Source organism: Lepidochelys kempii, chromosome 8 (genome assembly GCF_965140265.1).
Source record: "Lepidochelys kempii isolate rLepKem1 chromosome 8, rLepKem1.hap2, whole genome shotgun sequence".
Lineage (NCBI taxonomy): Eukaryota > Metazoa > Chordata > Testudines > Cheloniidae > Lepidochelys > Lepidochelys kempii.
Window position 1 is genome coordinate 97,460,693 of NC_133263.1, and position 24,794 is coordinate 97,485,486.

General features: G+C 45.9%; 2 protein-coding genes across 14 annotated transcripts in view; both read left to right on the forward strand.

Annotated features, from left to right (window-relative positions):
• ORC1 (origin recognition complex subunit 1) overlaps nt 1-14,306 on the forward strand; it is a 35,145-nt gene extending 20,839 nt beyond the window's left edge. For both annotated transcript variants that reach the window (XM_073357704.1, XM_073357705.1), the window contains exons 9-18: nt 806-1,007; nt 2,069-2,175; nt 3,106-3,207; nt 3,809-3,980; nt 6,525-6,632; nt 7,365-7,514; nt 10,221-10,340; nt 12,038-12,204; nt 13,418-13,505; nt 13,960-14,306. In XM_073357704.1, the coding sequence (XP_073213805.1) occupies nt 806-1,007; nt 2,069-2,175; nt 3,106-3,207; nt 3,809-3,980; nt 6,525-6,632; nt 7,365-7,514; nt 10,221-10,340; nt 12,038-12,204; nt 13,418-13,505; nt 13,960-14,154 (1,411 nt within the window). In that variant the 3' untranslated portion in view covers nt 14,155-14,306. The remainder of the gene's footprint in view (nt 1-805; nt 1,008-2,068; nt 2,176-3,105; nt 3,208-3,808; nt 3,981-6,524; nt 6,633-7,364; nt 7,515-10,220; nt 10,341-12,037; nt 12,205-13,417; nt 13,506-13,959) is intronic.
• Nucleotides 14,307-18,003: 3,697 nt separating this feature from the next.
• CC2D1B (coiled-coil and C2 domain containing 1B) overlaps nt 18,004-24,794 on the forward strand; it is a 133,763-nt gene continuing 126,972 nt past the window's right edge. For 11 of the 12 annotated variants that reach the window (XR_012160487.1, XR_012160481.1, XR_012160483.1 and 8 more), the window contains exons 1-2: nt 18,004-18,099; nt 20,583-20,677. Coding sequence is in view for 5 of the 12 variants with exons in the window: in XM_073357706.1 (XP_073213807.1) it covers nt 20,612-20,677 (66 nt within the window). In the remaining 7 variants the exon portion in view is untranslated. The other variant, XM_073357707.1, reaches the window with a different exon arrangement.

The window sequence follows — 24,794 nt, forward strand, 5'->3', positions numbered from 1 at the left end:
AATACGGTCTTTCTAAGGTTAAAAATAAACTGGAAGGGAGAGGAGTGAATTGAGGCTGTCTTTATACATCATCAAAGGAGCAATAAAGAGCACAGATGCAAGTGCTTCATATTAGTACTATAGAACTGCCATCCATATGGGGCAGTCAGACGACCCTATTAATGTTAGCCAATGGCTGCCTTCACTAGTGAATAGATCTCTTCTCACAAAGCCTGACTAAGCCAACATGCTATTCCTGATGTTGGGAAGTCTGTCAAACTCTGGGTCTGGTGAATCAGAAGTAGGCTCTCTGTGGGCCAGGACTGAGTCTATAGACTGCCCACTTGTTCGGGTACCTATGATCAGTATTAGCAAACTACTCTAATGTATACAGAGTTCTGTCCCAGACACTGACAACAGAAACAGCCCAGATGATGTTACCTGCTATTACAAGTCTTTAAATACTGACACTTGAGCATCCAGAAGCAGAGTGGTAATAGCAAGAAGTTCAAATGCAGCTCCAGAGCAACAAAAATGAGTATAGAGTATGCAGGACTTAATAACATGATAGTTACACTTGATGATCAGCAAACTGACTTTTCTTAAACCAGCCTAGCGTAATGACCATGGAAAATTTACAAGGGCAGGTACAAAATCTTTGCCTGCTCATTGCCATGATAATTAGAGAAACAAAACAACAACAAGCAACCTTCTCTTATCAATAATTATTCCCAGGTGACTGAAACATTGTGCTGCTGTTTTTATACTGTCATTAGAAATTCCTTGTTTGGTTTTTCCAAATCCTCTGTCTGTTTTTCTTTTTTAGTTTTTTAAATATATCTGAGCAGGATCAGGAAGATGACTACCTGCCCAGCACAGACTGCTCTGATTCCAGTAGCAGTGAGGAAGAGGAGAGCATGGTGCCCTCTACACCCAAAAGGAAAACAAGATCAAGCACCACACTGAGCACCCCAATATCTTCGAGGAAATCCTTTGATACCACCCCTGCTAAGACCCCCAGAAATGCTGTAAGATTCCTGCAGGCCATTGGCCTGAAAAACATTTGCTCTGGGTTTGTTAGTTCTAACTAAGCCATTTGTTTCATCTGAGTGTTTCATGCATGTATACCAAGGTGAACAAATCATCTGGAGCAAGGTGGCTCAGTGTGCGAAGTAAAGTACCTGCTGAATTATGTATATTGTGCCACTATAAATCAGAAGAGGCCAGCCTTAGGGGGGGGGAAATGTTGTTTTGGACTGGAGGTGAAAGATAAATTATAGATGTGCATGATGTCCTATCTTCTGGATTACGCCTCTGCTTCCTGAAACACAATAGAAATGAAGTCCTTTGTTACTAATGCCTGAAATCAGTGTTTCTCAAACTGTGGATCAGGACACAGGTCCCTGGCTGATGGTAGATAGAATAAAAAATCAAGAACCAAGGGGTGAAGAGGTATTGAGATGTTTAGTAGGGAGGTGGTCCATGAAAGAATCTTTCTTTGAAAAAGTGATGTACAGAATACTTGAAGAATCCCACCTTAAACTATTAAAACTGAAACTATTTAAATCTATGTCGCTATTGATGGTCTTCTGTGTTTATACAGTGTCTAACAGTGGGGTTCTGATTGGTGACTGGTTCTTCTAGGCACTGTGGTAATACAAATAATTGAGGTGCTGTTTGTTTGCTTTGTTTTTCAGTTGGTCACTGAAATTAGACATGAGAGTCACTGCCTATTCAGTCTCTCTGGTTCTTGTGGTTTTACAGCATCGCAAGGGGGATTGTTTAAATTTAAAAAGTCTTCAGATGCTTAAAAGTTTCATGGGATTTTTTTAATTGGGGGTTTCAAATATCCCTCTTTAAAAAAAAAAAAAAAAAAAAAAAAAGCCCAAATTTTATGTCTAAATCTTTGTCAGATATCCTTAATAAAGTCCAGCTCTCTCCTCACTTTCACACCCTGAAATCCTCAAATGATCTTTGAGCATAAACAATCTTTTGCAAATGTAGACAGAAGATGGTCTCTAATATAAATACGTCTAATACTATCCAGAACCTACTTCTAGTGTTTGAGGATTTTGACTTTTCTCTGCAGTCTGAGCCAAGAACCCCCAAGACGCCCCGAAATGCTACTCCCAGAATTCCCATTCGAAACCAAGCAACAGAGAAACCAGCCAATGTGCTAGAAGAGGCCCGATTAAGGTAAAGTGTAGCAGAGGGATTATCCTGTTACTTCAGCAGAGAAATGAGGAACAAGGGGTAACACCAAGGAAATGCCACCTTTGCTTTTTTCCTATGGGGTAAAGGCACACATGCAATTTCCAAGCTAAGGGTTTCCTCAAGAACTGGCAACAGCAGAAGCATCCTTGGTTCAGAGACTAAGGGCAGGAATACTCTTCAGGATTAAAAACATTTAGACTGGTCTATGCATACTAAGTTTAGGTTTCTGGATATGTAAATTTTTTTCCAACATTTTCCTTTTTGCTTCTCAACAATATTCATTACTAAGATCCCTGAGCTACAGAAATTGGTAGCAATATTTATTTTACTCTGCACAATGCTAGAGAATCAATGGGTCTCTCCTACCTTCTGCAGGGCAGTTACGTACTGGTTCCCATTAGTGAAAAAAACCACTAGTTTTTAGTCCTACATGCTCCATTGAAATAAATGCTTGTAGGATTGGCCGTGTCTTTCTCTCAATTCCTTCCCTTTACTTGACTGTCTCACCCCCAATACTTCCTGTTATCAGGTTCTCCTATTCCTTCATTCTTTCCTTTTTGTGGTTTTTGTAAATTTGTCTGGACAAGCAGTAGATTAATTTTCCTGACTTTTGCACATTCGTGCTGTTTGCTTGCGAAGATTAGAGCATGTGGCATCTGGAAGTTTTTGGAGAACACATGTGAAGGCTAGGTTACGGTCACTTTCTAAAAGACTTTAAGATTTAAGGTTCCTTTTAAAACAAAAACAAAAAATAAACCAAGCACTCTTACAGTGTAAGGCAGATTCCAGGTATCTATATGTATTTGTGTGTGTAGGAAGAGGGGGATTCTTCCCACTTGCCTTTCTGCAAGTTGGAGCTTTGAAAACTCTTAAATCTTGACTAGTGTGTTTTCTTTTTTGTTTCAATCAAAGGCTGCACGTTTCCATCATCCCAGGTTCCCTGCCTTGCCGAGAAGAGGAGTTCCAGGATATCTATAATTTTGTAGAAAGCAAACTTATTGATGGAACAGGAGGGTGAGTTGTCTGATGGCCTACTTCTGTATACAGTTGAGGGGTTGGTCAGAGGCACCTATAAGCACTTCAGCAGGCTGTTTGGGTAAATAGAGAGAAATTTTATTCCACTGAAATGCAATTTGGGAAAGGAAAGGAGGCAGTAACTCACCCAGATCATGTTTGTCTGTGGCAAAAGAGCAGCAGTAGTCTGTCTGTCTATCTTTCTGAATAAGTTATTCCCAGTTTGTTGAAATTCATATAATCCTAGCAGGGTTTTGCTTTTGTCTCTACTTGATAAAAAAACTCTCATGCAGTCTCTCTGCTTACTGAGATTTCAACTAAAGACTGAGATATCTAGTCAATTTCAGATGTGCTGGGAAAGATAATTTTTTTTGCCTGTTCTATAGAAGTAGTAATAACTCAGCATATAATCTTTATGACCCTGCTGTGAGGCAGGCAAATGTTATCCCCAATGTGCAGATAGAAAAACTGACGTTTAGGGACTTACCCAAGGCAACCGAAGAGAGTCATTTTCAAAGCTGGGTTTAGAATTTGGGAGTTCCCAGCTCCCAGTTCTGTGTGCAGATCACTGAGATCATGAATGGATCCTCTCCTGTTTCAGGTGTATGTACATTTCTGGGGTTCCTGGAACAGGCAAAACAGCAACTGTTCACGAAGTAATTCGTTGTCTCCAAGAAGCAGTAGAAAATGATGAGCTACCATCCTTCCAATTCATAGAAATCAATGGCATGAAGCTGACTGACCCTCACCAGGCCTATGTGCAAATATTACAGGTGAGTAAGGCCTCTCTGACATATCCCTGATATGAAGGGAAATTGAACTCCAGTCACTTTTCTTTCTCAGATCCCTATACCCAGCCTTATGTGAGCCATAACTCTAACTAACACATCCCAGCAGTCCTCTCAAGGAACAGCATGCTTTTCTCCTAGGACAGGATTGTAAAGTGATCTCATTTTGGAGATTCCTACTATTAAGGCTGCAGAAATTGTTCCTTGAGTACTCTGATGTATTGAACTTCACCAAGGCGGCAGCACCAAGGAAATCAGTTTTTATAACATCAATTCCTTTAAAAAAAATTACAAAGTAGATTCCTGATTTTTTTCCCCCCATAATTCTTTGTGCATGCTTGCCTGTGTGTCTGAAAGTTGCTGAGCTGACTATATAAGAGCCCACTCTAGCAACAGAATAGTTACCTAAAGGGTGACAGACCTGATAGCCACCATGCTTCAGCCCTGACAAAGAGGGACTGCCTCTGTGGAACATACAGTGTTTTCAATCTCCCTGACAAGTTAATCCTTAGTATCTCTCTCGAAGCTGCCACAAATGCTGCCAGTTGAGAGGTAAAGTATTTTATTGTGTAGACACCAGTCTTCTAAGAACTGGACTGAGATCACTAAATAGCCATCAATGGTAACAACTCATGGCCTCTGTCAGTCTAGGCTGTCAAACCAGTGACCTAGAAAAGAAAGATTCTGTGTTCCATTACAAATTTTCTGAAACATCAGTTCCTTCCCTTGCAAGATTTCTGTTCCTAATTAAAATTCAAGGTTGCATTTGCCCTGGTGGCTGGTGGTATTGGCTGAGCTACAAATGTTTCTATGCTAAAGTAAGAGAGGTATTTGTTGTGGGGGGAGTGTGCAAGTGTAAGACAGTGGTGAGAGGAGTGCAGGAAAGGGCTGCTGTAGTCATGGCCCTTTGCTCTGCAGCACAATGAAACCAAGTTCCATGGCAAGCACCTCTCCGTTCCAAGGTACTTTTTTGCCATAAGATATCCATCCTCCCAACTCTGACAAAAACACACACAACTATGGATCATTGTAGAAAACGCTCACTGGTGTAAAATAGGTCAAGGATTATTTTCAGCAATGATTAGTTTTGACAATAGGGCATTTTCACTGCTTTCCATAAGGCTGGTCTCTGTCAGCCCCACCATTTGTGATGTTATGCAGGCATCCCAGCTTAGAACATCCTTCCTCTCCCCTGGGTTCCAGGCAAAGGGAGCTTGTAGCCAACGTAAACTACTCATCTCTCTGGTTCCCCTGGCCTTGACTACTGCACTGCTCTCCAGGCAGCTCAGCCAGTCAACATACACTTCTGGTTCCAGCTACTTCCCTGGCTGAAAGCTTGTCCCGCTCTGGTTCCCTGACCTTCTGCTATATGGCTCCATGGAACAGTGCAGGGAACAATCACTGTAATCCATTTGACTCTCCTTTGTGAGGAAAGCAACAGGCAGCTACCAGCAGGTTTTGGCAGAGATCAGGGAGTGAGAAAACAGATCTTCAGGCCCCATGCTGTGGCAAAAATACTGAATTCCATGGCATCTTGGGAAAATGCAAAATTCCATAGCTGTGGAATCATGGAGTCCATGGGACCTGACTCAGATGACCAAGGGAGTGCACACCTCTCAATTGTTGTTTCAGGCTGTCTTCAGATTGAGGAAGAAAATAATGCATCGATTTACATTCTGTGTTTTCAAGGTTATCTTGCAATCCTCAGTCCTAGAAACACTTTTTTTAAATGAAAGCTGATATTCTGGAGCACAGTTCTGCAGTCATGGAATTCGTAGTGCCCTGGCTTATAATGTATGGCAGGGAAAAGAATGTACTTTATATGCCCCTTCCTAAACAGTCATGTTTACCTGGTTTTCCTGTACCCGCATGATTCTGAACTTGTTGGCTATCTGACTGTTATGTATGTGATGTAGTTCTGAAATGGTCACACTGATTCCTATGCGCCTCAAGAGCTGCAAAGGAAAAGCTATAATATGGACAGCAGTTTACATTACCACCTCTTGCTTTAAAGATCAATTCAGAAGTAAACTTGGAGAAAGATTAGACAGAAGAGTATTCAATCCAAGGTCTCTTTGGCTAAACATAAATTCTTTAATATGAACCCGAGATTGATGGAGTCAGACAAGTTATTCTTGCAACTGCTTTGGGCTGGCAGCAGGGCTTTCTTATTTCAGGGTCTCTGTGAAGCCCTCTTTAAGTGTGCCTGCTTAAATATTTCTAAGACTATCTTCAAGGGTTTGTTGCAAGATCTCTCTATTTGAACAAGTCACCCGTGACCATTATGACCTTCCTTTTAACTAGGTCTTTCCTGATTCCTCCTCTTTTCCTTTTTGTCCAGTTTTTGGTAGAGTGATTTGTCTTTTTGAGGGCTCCTGAGCCCAGTTCTGTCGGGTTAACTTGTGTGTGTGTATAGTGTTCAGCTACTTGGTGATATGCAGTAGACAGATGTCAAACAGACTAAGAATTAGACCCCTAGGTATTGGACTACAGACTGATTAATCTTGTGTACTGTTTAATCTCATTCAGCTACTGACCGGTCAGAAGGTGACAGCAACCCATGCTGCAGAGCTGTTGGCAAAGCTATTCAGCACACCAGGGCCAAAAAGGAAGACCACAGTGCTGATAGTGGATGAGGTGAGGAGAAGGGTCCCACGCCCCCTTAACTCTAATATCACAGGGAGTGGATATTTTGGGGGCTAGATGAGAATGCAAGGGGGATTATCAAATGGCCTGTATGTGTTTTAAAATTAGGAGACAGTGGGAGATTTAAGGCACCAAAATGAATCTTTTGGGCAATCCTATGAAACTGAATGTACAGAATGAGCCGTTCTGCTGCCTTAGTAGGTTAGACCAATGAGAGCACATTATAACTCTGCTCTGTGTTGGCTTCCGGTTCGCTTCTAGGTACAATTTAAGGAGTTAGTTACAGTCTGCAAAGCACTTAAAATAGACTGTGATTCAGCTACAATAGAGGCTGCCTGTTGTCTGGGTGTTTTCTTCTTACTGCAAGCGCAAATTCAGTAATGTTATGGGGACACTGTGTCCTAGTTTGTAAACCTTCTATTTGCAAACTTTTTGCAAATGCATACTATGTGTAGTAATGAAAAACTAATAGACCACACTCGGTGCTGTGATCTTACTCGGATGCACAAGCATCTTGTCTTACAAACCTATTAGTAATAGTAGAATTAGTATTATAGCAGCACCAAGAGATTCCAGCTAAGACTGGATTCAATGTACAAGTTCTTAGTAAAAGACAGTCCCTTCCCTGAAGAGCTTAAAGTCTAAATAGATGAGACAGATAAAGGATGGAAGACCATCCTTCCTCTCCAATTAACATCGGTCTCCTTTCTCTCCTGGGTCCAGCTTGACCTCCTGTGGACCCGAAAGCAGGATGTGATGTACAATCTATTTGACTGGCCAACCCAAAAGCAAGCCAAGCTGATCATCCTGGCCATTGCTAACACCATGGATTTGCCGGAGAGGATCATGATGAACAGAGTAGCTAGCAGGCTGGTATGTCCTGACAAGTTTGATTGCTATGCTGAGAGGCGATATGGGGAGATTAGTTGCAGTCCAGTGTGACTGGGAAGAGGCAGAGGGTGAGCAACATTACAGAAGTAAACCTAAAATATTGCCTTTTTAGTTCCTTCTCTCAAGGGGGGAAAAGGTGGTGGATGAATGTTCTGGATCCAAAGAAAGGAAATGCAGGAGCCAGCTCGCTAAATAGAGGCTATATCAAGAAGGGGAGCTGTCAAGGTTCCTTCCCCACTCTGAACTCTAGGGTACGGATGTGGGGACCTGCATGAAAACCTCCTAAGCTTACTTTTACCAGCTTAGGTTAAAACTTTCCCAAGGTACAAACTATTTTACCCTTTGCCCTTGGACTTTTGCTGCCACCACCAAACATCTAACCGGTATTATTATTATTAGGAAAGAGCCCGTTCGGAAACGTCTTTCCCCCCAAAATCCTCCCTTACCTTTACACCCCCTTTCCTGGGGAAGGCTTGATAAAAATCCTCACCAATTTGCATAGGTGACCACAGACCCAAACCCTTGGATCTTAAGAACAATGAAAAAGCATTCAGTTTCTTAGAAGAAGAATTTTAATAGAAGAAAAAGTACAAAGAATCACCTCTGTAAAATCAGGATGGTAAATACCTTATAGAGTAATTAGATTCAAAACATAGAGAATCCCTCTAGGCAAAACCTTAAGTTACAAAAAGACACAAAAACAGGAATATCCATTCCATTCAGCACAGCTTATTTTCTCAGCCATTTAAAGGAATCATAATCTAACACATATCGAGCTAGATTACTTACTAAATTCTAAGACTCCATTCCTGTTCTGTCCCCGGCAAAAGCATCACACAGACAGACCCAGACCCTTTGTTTCTCCTCCCCCCCAGCTTTGAAAGTATCTTGTCTCCTCATTGGTCATTTTGGTCAGGTGCCAGCGAGGTTATCCTAGCTTATGAATCCTTTACAGGTGAAAGGGTTTTTCCTCTGGCCAGGAGGGATTTTAAAGGTGTTTACCCTTCCCTTTATATTTATGACAGGAGCCCTCTGTATTCTTTCGTGTCCGGATGAATTAGGGAAATTGGAGCCAGATGACTTTATAAAATTTGCAGTTATACATGTTAGGATTTGGATAATTACATGTCATACTTCACTGGGTAAACTGATTGCCCCAGCGTCAGAGAAAATTCCTTTGCTTCTCATCTCCATCACATCATTGCACAATGGCTTATTGCCTTTCTCTGAAGTATAAGGTGTTGCTTACTTCGGGACAGAATATTGGACATGGTCTGATCCAGTGTGTAACAGATTATATTTTCCTAACCATATTTTCAATGCTGTTCAGAAAAGTGGCTTGTTAAAATTGGACCAGGATTGCAGGTTGATTCCTTCAGTGACTTTCAGATCTCAGTTTACAAGTAAAATTATTTTTTCTAAATGCCCGGCCTGCAAACTTAACCTGGGATCTGATTACTTTTTGGCTCATGTATAATCAATAGAAATAAAGATTCTGGGTAGTTCTAAATTCTGTTGTCTTGTGGAACATTGAAGGCAGTAGGTTGCACGGGTGCAACCAAAGGCACAGTTTGGCCTGACAATTGACATTTAGTTAATTCCATTGATGCCTGAGCCAGAACAGAACTATCTCACTCCTAATAGTTACTAACTGTCCAGGGATAACAGGAGTACTTTATTTGAGCATAAGGTGCCACAAGTACTCCTTTTCTTTTTGCCAATACAGACTAACACAGCTGCTACTCTGAAAGGAGTACTTTAGTCATTAAAGTCAGTAGTTAAGACTTTGCATGTTTATGTACACACACAGGTATATATGTTAAGTGAGAAAGGGCTATTTTTACATAGAGTAGAGTCTCTCCTTGAATGATTCTGAGACAAATGAGTCACATTTAAAAGCTTCCTTGACTGGGGCAGCCTAATGGCCCATAGTTTCTGTGCTGGAAACCTGCATTTTGAAAGTAGGTGCTCCTTCTCCTCAGGCCCATTGCAGTGGGGGCAGGCCATGCTGTCAGCTTCCCTGGAGAGTTTCAATGGCTTTCACTTGAATGGGTGCACCTTTTTCTTTTGCATGTATGGTGCAGCAATGATGAAAGTTTTGAACTGGACTTGGGGGATGAATGGAGAGACTGTTCCCACTGCAGAAGTTGAAAAAGTTATCCGTAGCAAGCCATGCTTGTGAGAAGATTGACAATGAGCTATTTTGGAAGCCATTAATGCGCAGGCTGCAATGTGTGTGAAGGGGATGTAGAACAGCCTCTAAGGGTATGTTTACACAGCAAATAAAAACCCGTGGTTGGCCCATGCCAGCCAACTCAGGATTGCGGGGTTTGGGCTGTGGGGCTATTTCATTGCTGTGTAGACTTTGGGCTCTGGCTGGAGCCTGAGCTCTAGGACCATCTATGGAGCTCAGGCTCCAGCCTAAGCTCGAAGCCTACACAGCAATGAAATAGTCCCACAATCCAAGCCCCACGACCCTGAGTTGGCTGGCATGGGCTAGCCATGAGTTTTTCTTTGCTGTGTAGACATGACATACCCTAAGAGTTTTAATTGGTGAGGAGGGGACGCTTTCCTTAAGAGTCAAGAAATTATTTAGACAAGCACTCCTTGCTGTGAAATTACACAGCATCAATAAATCCATACTGTGTGTTAACAAGTAAATAATTCTTACTCATTTGTTCTCTATAGGGTCTCACCAGAATGTCCTTCCAGCCCTACACCTACAAACAGTTACAGCAGATTATCTCATCCAGGCTGAACCACATAAAAGCATTTGAAGAGGATGCAATCCAGCTAGTTTCCAGAAAGGTAAACACAGTACAGGACTGGGTTATCTGTGTTGCACCATTAAGTGAGGGGGTTAGTGTCAGAGGAACATAACAGACTATAGCCAGTAATGGAGAGCAGACCCATCCCCATGGTTGGACATTTCATTCCAATGGGTGGAGGAGGATGCTGGCACTGTGCCCTCAACAGACTGGTGTGCAGAGCAGTGCTGTAAGGTGTGATGCTGGAGCAATCTGCTTGCCTGTTCCCTCTTGGTTCAGTAATGTCACACAGTAATGAAGACTAGGAGCATTGCAGTAGGATCCTGATAATATAAAGTGGTGATATCTTTCTCCAGTATTTGGCATAATGTGAATTACTGTGTGGCCTTGCAAAAATTAGTCTGATAATCATGATGGAAATATCCAGATCCACTTTCTTCAATGAGATGATCAGGCTCCAAAGTACTCCTCACCATTCTGTCTCTCTTATTTGGAACCTGTTGTGCTTCCAGATTGATACACTCCTCTGATTAATATTCAATTTAGTGTACAAAATTGTACAAATATATTGAAGTCAATAACACTCCAAATTAAGATGTATAAATAGTTTAAAATGTCTGTGTTATTGTATGTTGTTAATATTGATCATTACAACCTTCTTTGAGATACACATTAGCTCACTAATTCTCACTGTTAATTGCAAACCAATAATTCTCCTTAAAAACCCCACAATCGTAACTTACTTCTTGACATGGATTTAAAAGTGAGGTGCCTTTTCCTGACTTCATTGCTATTGCAAAACATAAATTAGTATGCTATGAAATATTCTCACAAATAATTGTCAAAATTAAAAAAAAAACATTTTATGAACTAGCTTGGATTTTGGTAAGATTACTGACTAATCTGCAAAATTAACATTATTAATCTGCAATGGGTCTTCTGGTCAGTGTGATTTTTTTTTTTTTTTTTTTTTAAAGAGATTGCGCTCTGTAAGAACAATCACTTATGGCCAGATTTTCAAAAGTATTGCTGGCTTGTCTCCTGTTGATAACAAGGGGAGCTGTAAGTGCTGAGCACCTTTGAAAATTAGGCCACTACTATATTTCTCTCACACAAATTCTTTCCTGTGTTAAAATGTAAACTACAGATGGGATTTTCAAAAGCACTTAAGGGATTTTCAATGGGTGTTGGGCATGAAATATCAGGCACTTTTGAAAATCCCCCAGCTATATATTTGGGGAAAGCGTTTTGCAATGTTCTCCTGCAGTCTGTTAGAAACAACAGATGAGAATACCAAGCATTACTGAGTGATAAACACCTGTGTGTATTGCTCATGGTATGATTTTTTTCTGGTTGAAAATTGATTAGAATACAGATTATGGGTAAGATTTTCAAAAATTCCCAGTGTTGACCTAACTCTACTCCCATTGAAGTTGGTGAGAGTTTTATCATTAACTTTGATAGGTGCAGAGTTGAGCCAATGCAGAGAGGTTTTTAAAAATCCCGCCCTATATGTAGAACTTGTTATACATGTACCTTTACAGCAATTGATGTAATGACCAGATTGGATTTTTGGGTTTCATCAATAAAAGTTACATTTTTAAAACAAGGATCTCTAGGAATGGCTGTCTATAATGGCACAGCTCTGCTGATTTTAAAAGAACCCTGTCAATTCTTGTTGCTGTTTCTCAGCTGCTGGGAAACTACTTTTATTGATGTGATGCTTTTCCTTTTCAGGTAGCAGCATTATCTGGTGATGCAAGGCGTTGTCTTGATATCTGTAGAAGGTCCACTGAGATCTGCGAGTTCTCAAGCCAGAAAAGTACCTCTGGATTGGTCAGCATGGCCCATGTCATGAAAGCTATAGATGAAATGTTTTCATCCCCTTATATAAATTCAATCAGGTAAAATTGCAGTTTAGCGGTATCTTCCCATATTTCTGCCCCAACCTCGAGCCCAATTATATAGTTTTTGTTTATCTGGGAGAATATGTAATATCTGCACTTATATCAAGCACTTTACAAACTTTGTTTCACAGCACCTTTAGGAGGGTAGGAAGCATTTCTCTTTTCCAGATGAAGGTACAGAATAAGTGCTTTGTTGTGGCAAGTGACAGATCTGGGAAGAATGCAAAGATTCTGATTCCCATCCGATGAAGTGAGCTGTAGCTCACGAAAGCTTATGCTCAAATAAATTGGTTGGTCTCTAAGGTGCCACAAGTACTCCTTTTCTTTTTGCGAATACAGACTAACACGGCTGTTACTCTGAAACAATTTAAACTGGATTCTTTCTTGAGCATCAGGAAATTCTGCAGGCCAAATTAGTCTCTCAGTTAAAGTTGTGGAACGCAATTGCCTTCAGTGCATTTGCACAGGTTGTAACTGACATGAATTTAGAAAGCTGTTCGTGAAACTCAAGAAAGGAGAGAATCTGGCTCAGCCTCAGTTCTGCAGAGCTTAATGGGAGAAAAAGTATATTTTATTTTAGTCAGTAAAGCAAGCAGATATGACTTGAAGGCACACATGGAAGAGATGCCTTCAGTAAGAAGGTGTCATTTTTTCAGAGTAGAACTGTGCTTTAAATATTTATTTTAGGTCAAAACTAGAACGTGAAATTCTTAATTCACAAATGTAAATCATTCATAACATACTGAGCATTGCACATGCGCCAGTATTTTATTTACTGAGATACAGACTTGTTCACCAGAAGGACAAATACAAATATCATTAGGTGCTGGAATTTTTTAATTCCACAGATCTGCCATATTAAAGTACTTGCACTCTGCCTATCTAGGTACCTATACATGGTCCCATCATCGTAGTATGTGAGTGCTTGTAAATAGTGGCATGATGATTAAACTGCATGAAATGTTTCTAAATACCTTGTAAAGCCTTGTGTTACAATATATGGGGTGAAATGTGACACGAGAATATGTTGGCAGGGCGATGCACTAAATAATCTTACTTTCTGAGGCAGAAAAGGGAAAAAATGTATGTAATGTTTTTCAGCAAGGCCTTATCAGATATTTCCTACAACTCAAACCACCTCCTACGAGTCAGTGAAGCCCTAGATTTGGTCGAGCAAGATTGGTAGTAAGATTTTCCTATTCTCTTTCAGGAATGCTTCATTGCATGAGCAAATGTTCCTGAAAGCAATTATAGCAGAGTTTCGCAGGTCAGGGCTCGAGGAAGCAACAGTTCAACAGGTACATTTACTGGTTTTTTTTATAACTTGGACATTAGCTTTTGTCTTAATTGTTTGACTATTTTCAAAGTGTAAATCTATTTGAAACAAATCATAGAAGCAAAGATAATATATGTAATTGATATAACCCCGTTCACAAAAGCTAAGGAGGATCAGAATGGAAAGGTCTTGATAGAACAAAAAAACATAAATGCTGGCATCCTAATTTATTGTATGTGTTTGTATGGTTGGGTCATAGAGGAAATTTAGCTGAGTTACAATTTCTTATTTCATGGACATAGTCCTAATGTTCTGTGTTCAACAGCATGTGTGTCATCTTCATTCCAAACAGATTCAATTGTTTGTTTCTCCCCATCCATAGAGGTTGAGAGTAGAAAGCCCATCTTTTCCACCTCTTCTGTTTCCTGTTCCAATCTAATATAGTGTCTAAATTGAGTTGTATCTTGTTCCTCTAGATCTATCATCAGCATGTAGCACTGTGTAGGATTGAAGGTCTGCAAATTCCTACGGTATCAGAAATTATGGCAATTTGCTCAAGACTTGGTGCCTGCCGTTTCTTGCTGGTAGAGTCCAGTAATAAATACCTGCACGTGCGGGTGCGCCTGAATATCAGCCAAGATGATGTCATGTATGCACTCAAGCAGGAATAAGGCAACAGAGGTTTTGTGTATATTTGTAGGTGTAAATATTTTAAATATTGTTAAACTTTTAAAAAGACTGGTTTTAAAAAGTTGTGTTGATAAAAATTGAACATACCAGAAACCATTGTTTTTAAACTCTTTGCTTAAATTTTTAATCTATTAAAGCACTTTTTTGTATAATAAAGAATTCCTTACTAAGTGTTTTATACCTTTGCATTTAAATCACTTGTTTTGAATGTTTTTCGGTGCTGCAGTAAGTGGTATGTTCAGTAGGTAGCACTCTCTCCTCTGAGCCAGTACTTGAAAGAGTGCCATGAAACAAAGTGGAAGGTGCCCTCTTTCAAATAAGCCGTGGAAAGATGTGAAAACAGATTTTGACCACTTGTGGTTGCTAAAGATGCTAAAGCACTTTTTGCAAGAGTAGGGGTATCTTTACTAAACTGCAATTTAGGTAATTTTCCCTCTAAAATTTCAACTGGATACATGAGACCTGATTAACACTTTTCAAACATGTTCTAAACTTAAATTTCTCATCTGTTGCTTATGTGTAAGGCTGCGTGTCTGTCACGGAAGTAATGGATTCCATGACTTTCTGTGATCTCCGTGACTTCTGTAGCAGCCAGTGTGGCTGGCTCCGGGGCTGCCCGAGAAGCTTGGGCAGCCCCTGGGCCAGCCACACCAGATGCTGCTGGGGCAGTCTTGGGCCACTGCGCTCCCAACCCTCCCCATCCCAACAGCAGCAGTAGTAGTAGTTTGGGTGTGGGCGGGGGCTTGGGGCAGGGGGTTGGGGTGCGGGGAGGTGCTTACCTCAGGGGGCTCCCTGGAAGTGGCTGGCATGTCTCTGCAGCTCCTAGGCGGAGGGGATAGGGGGCTCTGCCCTGCCCCTGCCTGCAGGCACTGCCCCCGCAGCTCCCATTGGCTGCGGTTCCTGGTCAATGGGAGCTGCGGAGCCAGCACTCATGGCGGGGGCAGTGTGCGAAGCCCCCCGGCATTCCCTCCCCCTAGGAGCTGCAGGGACATGCCAGTCGCTTCCAGGGAGCTGCGCAGAGCCAGGTAGGGAGCCTGTCAGCCCCGCCAACCCTCCCCCATACCCCAGCACCAGCAGGGGTCCCAAACCACGTGCTGCTGTCCTTCCTCCCCACCCAGCACTCACGCTGCCGTCTGCCCTGTGGCACCCCCGTGCCTTCCATCCAGAGCACCTGCAGCCCCCAGCGCAAGTTTTAGTTAGGGTTATACATTATAAATCATTGTCAGGTCACGGGCCGTGAGTTTTTACGGCCCGTGACCTGTCCGTGACTTACTAAAAATACTTATGACTAAAACATAGCCTTATGTGCAGTGAAAGTATACAGAGCTGTAGGCAAGGCCAAAAGAGGTGGGGGGAGCATGAGTGTTTGCTACAGGAAATAAAAATGCCAGTGGAAATTTGTATTTTCATAGAAGAATGAGCTTTACATTTCACTTTGAATTTAAGCATATTTATCTGTTACAAAGAAGAGTTTCAGAGGATTTGCCTGAAGATAGCTGACGGAGGTTTGGTTAAATTGTGTTTTCAGTGTGAAACTGTACTTGAGAAAAAAATTACCAAAAATATCTTGATCTGCTATTTTTAAATGACATTTTAATCACTTTAAAATGATTTATTAGCGTGAAACGTGCTGCAAAAATAGTTCAAGCTTGTACTAAGTGACTTCAGTTTAGAAAATGTGGGAATGGCTTACTGTACAGATAGAGGGTTTACCTCACAATGAGTTTTTATGGAATCGACACTAGTTGAGAGCTAGGAACTCATCAGTTTCTACAGTAACTCATAACCCAAAATATTGTGGCAGACTGGATCTAAATTCCATAGCAAGACCCCAGTTTCTGTGGGAGACTGGAACTTCAAAGCAGCCTTAGGGAAAATGTAAATATGGAAGTCATGATTTAAAGAATAAAACGGTACAATATTTTGTTTTTATTCTGTCTAAATTTTCAAATTTGCCACTGATTGGTGTTTAACACAACTGCATTGTGGACTGTGGAGGTAAATCTGAAGGTTTTGGTAATTAGGTAGGCATATTTAGAACTTTTGGCACATGAAGGTGGGGGGTAGCAGTTTAGGATGGAATAAACCACCATAGTTGCATATTTCTGCTAAAATTATCAACAGTGAAATAGTTAATAAAATTGGCTTTAAATAACAACTCTGAAAACTAATAGTAAGTCCAGTGAGATGAATGAAGAATCATAGAATATCAGGGTTGGAAGGGACCTCAGGAGGTCATCTAGTCCAACCCCCTGCTCAAAAGCAGGGCCCATCCCCAATTAAATCATCCCAGCCAGGGCTTTGTCAAGCCTGACCTTAAAAACTTCTAAGGAAGGAGATTCCACCACCTCCCTAGGCAACGCATTCCAGTGCTTCACCACCCTCCTAGTGAAAAAGTTTTTCCTAATATCCAACCTAAACCTCCCCCACTGCAACTTGAGACCATTACTCCTTGTCCTGTCCTCTTCCACCACTGAGAATAGTCTAGAACCATCCTCTTTGGAACCACCTCTCAGGTAGTTGAAAGCAGCTATCAAATCCCCTCTCATTCTTCTCTTCCGCAGACTAAACAATCCCAGTTCCCTCAGCCTCTCCTCATAACTCATGTGTTCCAGACCCCTAATCATTTTTGTTGCCCTTCGCTGGACTCTTTCCAATTTATCCACATCCTTCTTGTAGTGTGGGGCCCAAAACTGGACACAGTACTCCAGATGAGGCCTCACCAATGTCGAATAGAGGGGGACGATCACGTCCATCGATCTGCTCGCTATGCCCCTACTTATACATCCCAAAATGCCATTGGCCTTCTTGGCAACAAGGGCACACTGCTGACTCATATCCAGCTTCTCGTCCACTGTCACCCCTAGGTCCTTTTCCGCAGAACTGCTGCTTAACCATTCGGTCCCTAGTCTGTAGCTGTGCATTGGGTTCTTCCGTCCTAAGTGCAGGACCCTGCACTTATCCTTATTGAACCTCATCAGATTTCTTTTGGCCCAATCCTCCAGTTTGTCTAGGTCCCTCTGTATCCTATCCCTGCCCTCCAGTGTATCTACCACTCCTCCCAGTTTAGTAAGAATGATAGTTCACAGTTGGAAGGCCAAGTAGACACTGAATTTTCTAGAGTCTGAAAAAAAAATAGCTTTGAGGTGTGAACTATCTTCACAATCAAATGCTAGAAACAGCTTTAATTTAAAAAAAAAACAAAACAGGGGGTGGGGGGGTGGGATAGAGAATCCAAGGCATACACAGGACCAGTGTCTGTGGATCACTGACTGTCTGCTTTGCCCTTTACAAACAGAGGTGCTGTCCCTGGTTCAGTGACCTTTAGGCCAATGTTAAGCTTGGGTGTCTATCAGGCACCAAATCCATACGTACTTGCTTAAGAAAACTAGTATAGTTGCTAGCTGACCATGACTTTAACTGCAGGGAACTGTCATCTGCTGCAAAAGGTATGACTGGGACTTGCTGGCAAAGACTGGAAAATAGTTCTAAGGGCAACTAACTGTCTCAGGCTAAACTATGGCAATAAATAACTATCCCTCCCCTGGGCATCCTAGTGGTTATCTAGGCCCTGTTCTTTGCTCTACGCTTCCCTCTGCCCCTGAACCAGTGTTCAGGAGCCTGGGTTTGGTTCTACCTAGCCACTTACCGCTCTCCCTGTACTGGATCCACTCCTCCAAACTTCACTCCGGGACCATATTGCAAGACTATGGCCCCTCTAAACCTCCACCCCGCCTGACCCCTCCTTATGGCCCTCCCCATCTCTGCTCCGCCCCTTTCTCGTAACCCCGCCCCTCTCTCATTCCTGGCCCCAGCCCCTTCAGCTTTGCGCCTGCGCGTGCGTTGAGCTCGGAGCCGCGTCCTCTGGCGGAGTGGGGGCGGGCGCGCGCCTCCTGAGGGTCTCCTGGGCGCTGGGGCTGGGCAGGGTAGGCCAGTCGCGTCACGCCGTGTGCGGAGGCGGAGGCCGGGTGTCGCCTCTGTCCCCTCCCCGCAGCCGGCACAGGCCCCGTTGCCCCGCGTCGCGGGGGAGGGAGTCGGTTATTTACATGGCGTTGCCCGCTGCTTGTCTCCACCCGGCCCCCACCTTGCCCTGACAGGGAGCGCTAGCCGCGGTGCCGGGCTCCAGGTCTGGGAGCGGGGAAGGAACTCGCGCGGGAGGCCGGCTCCTGGGAACGGCTTCCGGGGAGGGCCCCCGGGGGGACAGGTTCCTGTGCCCGGCTCCGGGGGCGGGGGGAGAGCCCGGGGGCGAGGGGTTCCTGTGCCCGGCTCGGGGGGCGGGGGGAGAGCCCGGGGGCGAGGGGTTCCTGTGCCCGGCTCCGGGGGCGGGGGGTTCCTGTGCCCGGCTCGGGGGGCGGGGGGAGAGCCCGGGGGCGAGGGGTTCCTGTGCCCGGCTCCGGGGGGCGAGGGGAGAGCCCGGGGGCGAGGGGTTCCTGTGCCCGGCTCCGGGGGGCGAGGGGAGAGCCCGGGGGCGAGGGGTTCCTGTGCCCGGCTCCGGGGGCGGGGGGTTCCTGTGCCCGGCTCGGGGGGCGGGGGGAGAGCCCGGGGGCGGGGGGTTCCTGTGCCCGGCTCCGGGGGCGGGGGGTGAACCCGGGGGCGAGGGGTTCCTGTGCCCGGCTCCGGGGGCGGGGGGTTCCTGTGCCCGGCTCCGGGGGCGGGGGGAGAGCCCGGGGGCGAGGGGTTCCTGTGCCCGGCTCCGGGGGCGGGGGGAGAGCCCGGGGGCGGGGGGAGAGCCCGGGGGCGAGGGGTTCCTGTGCCCGGCTCGGGGGGCGGGGGGTGAACCCGGGGGCGAGGGGTTCCTGTGCCCGGCTCGGGGGGCGGGGGGTGAACCCGGGGGCGAGGGGTTCCTGTGCCCGGCTCCGGGGGGCGGGGGGTGAACCCGGGGGCGAGGGGTTCCTGTGCCCGGCTCCGGGGGCGGGGGGAGAGCCCGGGGGCGAGGGGTTCCTGTGCCCGGCTCCGGGGGCGGGGGGAGAGCCCGGGGGCGGGGGGTTCCTGTGCCCGGCTCGGGGGGCGGGGGGTGAACCCGGGGGCGAGGGGTTCCTGTGCCCGGCTCCGGGGGCGGGGGGAGAGCCCGGGGGCGGGGGGTTCCTGTGCCCGGCTCGGGGGGCGGGGGGAGAGCCCGGGGGCGAGGGGTTCCTGTGCCCGGCTCGGGGGGCGGGGGGAGAGCCCGGGGGCGAGGGGTTCCTGTGCCCGGGGGCGGGGGGAGAGCCCGGGGGCGAGGGGTTCCTGTGCCCGGCTCCGGGGGCGGGGGGTGAACCCGGGGGCGAGGGGTTCCTGTGCCCGGCTCCGGGGGCGGGGGGAGAGCCCGGGGGCGAGGGGTTCCTGTGCCCGGCTCCGGGGGCGGGGGGTGAACCCGGGGGCGAGGGGTTCCTGTGCCCGGCTCCGGGGGCGGGGGGAGAGCCCGGGGGCGAGGGGTTCCTGTGCCCGGCTCCGGGGGCGGGGGGAGAGCCCGGGGGCGAGGGGTTCCTGTGCCCGGCTCCGGGGGCGGGGGGAGAGCCCGGGGGCGAGGGGTTCCTGTGCCCGGGGCGGGGGGTGAACCCGGGGGCGGGGGGTTCCTGTGCCCGGCTCCGGGGGCGGGGGGAGAGCCCGGGGGCGAGGGGTTCCTGTGCCCGGCTCCGGGGGCGGGGGGAGAGCCCGGGGGCGAGGGGTTCCTGTGCCCGGCTCGGGGGAGACAGGTTCCTGAACCAGGCTCGGGGTGGGGGAGGGACAGGTTCCTGTACCCGGCTCAGGGGTGGGGGTGGGGAGAACCGGGGGCGAGAGGGGACAGGTTCCTGTACCCGGCTCAGGGGTGGGGGTGGGGAGAACCGGGGGCGAGAGGGGACAGGTTCCTGTACCCGGCTCAGGGGTGGGGGTGGGGAGAACCGGGGGCGAGAGGGGACAGGTTCCTGTACCTGGCTCAGGGGTGGGGGTGGGGAGAACCTGGGGCGAGAGGGGACAGGTTCCTGTACCCGGCTCGGGGGAAGGGGGGGAGAACTCGGAGGGAGGCGGGACAGGCTCCTGTGCCCGACTCCAGATCTTGGGAGGGGTTTAGTAATTTGCAGGGTGTTACAGGGTGGTGTCCCTGGTCTGCAGGGTGGGTGTAGTATCCCTGGTGTGGGGATTACAGGGTGGTAACCTGGTCTGGGCAGGTGGGTATAGTAACCCTGGGTTGGTGGTTACAGACTGGTGTCCTTGATCTGTGGAGTGGATATAGTAATCTGGGGAGGGGGGTTACGGGGTTGGGTATAGTGACCTTGGGGGGTGCTTACAGGGTGGAGTCTTTGGTGTGGAGCTGTAACCTGTGGGGCTACAGGCTGCTGTGCCCAGCTTTCCAACTGGGTTAGGTTGGCTTATAGGCTTCTGTCATGTATCTCAGCTGGATGTCAATGTCTTAACCTATGTATATGTGGGGTTCTTTTTGTGTCCATTAAAGGTAGAGTTGTTTGAGATTCATGAGCCGACATGCTTGGGAGAAGACCCAGGAAAAGTCCCCAGGCAAAGGGCCAGGGAGCTGCTGCTGCAAAGCAGGTATAGAAACCTCCTTTCTCACACTATAGTCTGGTTAAAAGCTTGCACACTTGGGGTCCTGCTTTGTGATTCTTCCTTGGGCTAACATGATTCCAGAGTTGCAGGGCATCCTACAAACCTTTCTATACAATTAGTTGTCCTCTGCTTTCCCCACCCTAGTTAGTTTATCTTCTAGTAGCAGAGACTGACATCCATATACCATGCTGATTAAGGCATTAAAAATACAGACTTGCCACAAGACCAAGTTCATCCTGTCACAACATTGTGAACTTTGCCTTGCAACCTGATTATAATACGGTCCTGCTCAAGCTAACATTCAAAATTTTTATAACATCTATCAAGTACAGACCTGTGAAAATCAGAATGGTTAATGACTGTCTTAGTGGCACTGGATGATCCTCTTGGAGAAGAGTAAATCCTGCCACTACTTAGACAAGTAGTTTTAACTTAGTTCCCTCTGTTCTGTGGTTGTTTGTGGACTGGCATTGTCTGTGCTCCACTGTTGTATTTATGACTTCTATCCAGGGGTATTGAGTCCACATAGGTGTTTGTCTGCGGCTGTTTACAGCAGGTCCATGTACATTTGAGTAACTATATGTGATAAGTGGATTGTGCTGTGAGGAAATTTTAATCTTTGTGGGATAGTTATAGTTATAATTTTAGGAATGCTTGGCTTTGTTGAACTGTGCAAACTTTGGAGATAGTGTGACGATGTCAGAAGTACAAAGAAGAAGCCAAAGTGCGGAGTCAGGAGAGTATCCTTTCTAAGAAGGGGTGCATCCAGAAATGAGTAGTGAGACACAGGCAGGGAATGAAATTATGAAGGCTTTGAAAATGAAAAGAAGCTTGAGTTGTACTCAGGAGAGGGGAAGCAAATGTGGAGATGAAATAGGAAAACAGCGAGTATCAAGGCAAAACTGGGAGACCTTGGCTTTGGTTTGTCTACACTTGAAAGGTAGACTGGACTGGAGAAAATAGCGAAAATGGGGGGTTACTGGAACAGGAACTAATGTATTTTTAGTAGAGAAAAAATGGTACGGCTGATCAATTCTCCGTCCATTCCTAAATGAATTCGGATTAGTTGGAATCAGAGCGCTAAGTGCATAGGAGCTGAGATTAGGTGCTTTTCCCCACCACGTTAGCAATACTTATGTCTTTTCTCGCTATGTGCGTGTCAGTGTATTCGTAATGCTACCATTACTTTAGCAATAGAGTTTCAATGTCTAAATTAAAATATATGCATTTTATTTATTTCATTTGGACAAAGAAAAAATACAAAGATCAAAAGAAGCAAAGAAGATTTAAAAGAAATAAAATGTAAATGGATAACCAGTAAATCAAAGGACCTGATCAGTCCTATAGGATCAAAAATAGGAAAAGCATATTTAAATCATCCAGTTCATGTCGTGGCAAATGTAAGATTGTTTCCTACAATATCTTCTCCAGTGTCTTTTCCAGCCATAAATGAGCATGTTCTGTAGAGCTCATTTGTGCTTTACAGTGTGCTCGCTGCATTTCTTCCTGGTTCAGTCCCGTCCTTGTCTCCCCTCTTTTCCTTCCTTCCTATTTAAAGCAGTTGTTTGATATTCATTGACTTCAACAGAAGTGTGGTTTACTGCACACAACAAGGAAGTTGGAGCCAGAACTCCTAGGGTGTGTGTACGCAGCAATTAAACACCCCCCCCCCCCCACTGGCTTGTGTCAGTAAATGAGCAGCTAATGGGCTGTAAAATTGTGGTGGAGACATTTGGGCTCATGGAACCTCCCCCCTCGCAGGGTCCTAGAGCTCGGGCTCCAGCCCATGCCTGAATGTGTACACCACAGTTTTACAGCCCTGAGCCCCAGTCAGCTGACCTGGGCTAGCAGGGGGTGTTTAATTGCTGTGTAGATATACCCCTAGATTCCATTGCTGGCTTCACAACTAACTTGCTATGGGACAGTGGGCAAATCACATACACTTTGGCCTCAGTTTACCCATTTGTAAAAGGTACATAATATTATATAGAGCTTTGCATCTTCAAAGCACTGTATAAACATTTGCTAATCTCCTCCCGCTTCCTTGAGCGGTGGGAAGCAGCATTATCCCCATTTTACAGGTGGTGGGAATGGTATGGGGGGAAGGGGAGAAACTGAAGCATTGAGAGGTAAGATTACTTTTCCAGCAACATGCAGTGAATCAGAGGTAGAGACAGGATTAGTAAATATGGGCATTCAATCTTGTGCTTCATCCTCTAGGGCAGTGGTTCTCAAACTTTCTTTTTCGCGGACCACTTGAAAATTGCTGAGGGTCTCTGCAGACCACTTAATGATCTTTCTGAATGTTGTTTGTACCATTAGCTAACTATTGTAAAGCGCGTTGGATAAAAGCGCTATATAAAAAAAAAACCTTAATAATAATTAGCTTTTTTTGTTCTACAAATAAAAGCACACAACTCATATTTTAATATCAGTAGTCTGACCTTTCTAATGCGATAGATGTACCCTCTCTCCCCTGCCACAGCAGCCCCTAAGCTGGGGCTAGGAAGGGGGGGGGGTCTCTCCCCTGCAATGGCAGCTCCCAACCTGGGGCTGGGAAAGAGGGGGATCTCTCCCCACCACTGCAGCCACAGCCCTGGAGCTGGGGAAGGTCACTTCTTTCTCTGGCCATCGCAGCCCTGCACGTCCAAATTCCCCCCACCCCCTCTTCTCATCCCACTTCCACCTACCCCATTCCCCCCAAGGGCACCACCTCACCTTACATGTGCATCTTCTCCAGGGTCCAGGCACCCACGCTAATTAGATGTGTGGCCCTTCATTCTCTCGTGCGGCCACCCAGGCGCGCACCTTAGAGGGAACTACATGGACCACCTGAATGGAGCCAGTGGTCTGCGGACCACAGTTTGAGAGCCTCTGCTCTAGGGCCTTGTCTGCACTACACAGTTTTGCCGACAAAATAGTGGAGATGTACGCACTGCAGTGCTCCTTCTGCCGACAAAACTCTCCTGCGTTGCCAACAAAATAAAACCACCTTGACGAGAGGTTTTTGTGGAAAAGTTATATTGACAAAATATCAGTGTAGACACCACGCTTTGTTATGACACTGTCAATGGCCTCCAGGAGGTGTCCCACAATAATGCCAATTCTGAATGCTCTGTTCAGCAGTTTGAACTCCGCTGCCCTGCACCCAAGTACACAGGCATCTGCTCCTCCCTCTTTGAAGGTCCAGGAATTTTTGAAATTCTACTTCCTGTTTGCTCTGCATGGAGAGCTCACATCGCATCCTCCCAGCTGACCATGGCACCTCCACGCAGCAAGTGCTCTCCCACTTGGAGCACACCTGAGCTGTTGGATCTGCTGGCACTATGGGGAGAGGAGGACCCAGCTCTGCTCCAGCTGTAGGAACTTTGATACCTACAATCAGATTTCTCGTGGCTTGTTGGATAAGGGACACACATCAGTGCCGTGAAAACATAAAGGAGCTGAGGCAGGCATACCAGAAGGCAAGGAGGCCAACTATTGCTCTGGTGTCGTGCCAAAGACCTACCACTTCTATAAGGAGCTGGACGCTATCATTGGCGACAAACCCACCTCCTCTACCAAGAGCCCTATGGATACACCTTGCTGCTATCCAGGTTTCCTGTGCAAGGCTTCATGAGCCAAGGGAATAAGGGGCGTGCTGGGTCTCCCAGGATCACTATGGGCATTTCAACATCCTCCACTGGAATCTTCTGGTCTGGAAAGAAAGTCTCTGCTTGCAGCTTTCTGTACAGACCAGTGTTCCTGAAAATACATGCATCATGCACTTCCCGGACCACCCTGCGTTCATGTCAGTGGAACACCTTCAGTACCATAGAGAAATACCCCTTTCTATTGATGTACTCCATTGCAAGGTGGTCCAGTGCCAAAATGGGAGTATGCATTCCATCTGTTGCCCCTCCACAGTTAGGGAATCCCATGGCTGCAAAGCCATCCAATATTTCACGCACATTGCCAAGAGTCACAGTCCTTTGTAGCAGAAGGCGATTAAGGGCCTTGTAAACTTATGTTAATGCAGCCCCAACGGTGAACTTCCCGACTCCATACTGATTTGTGACTAACTGGTAGCAGTCTGGAGTCACTGACTTCCACACAGTGATTG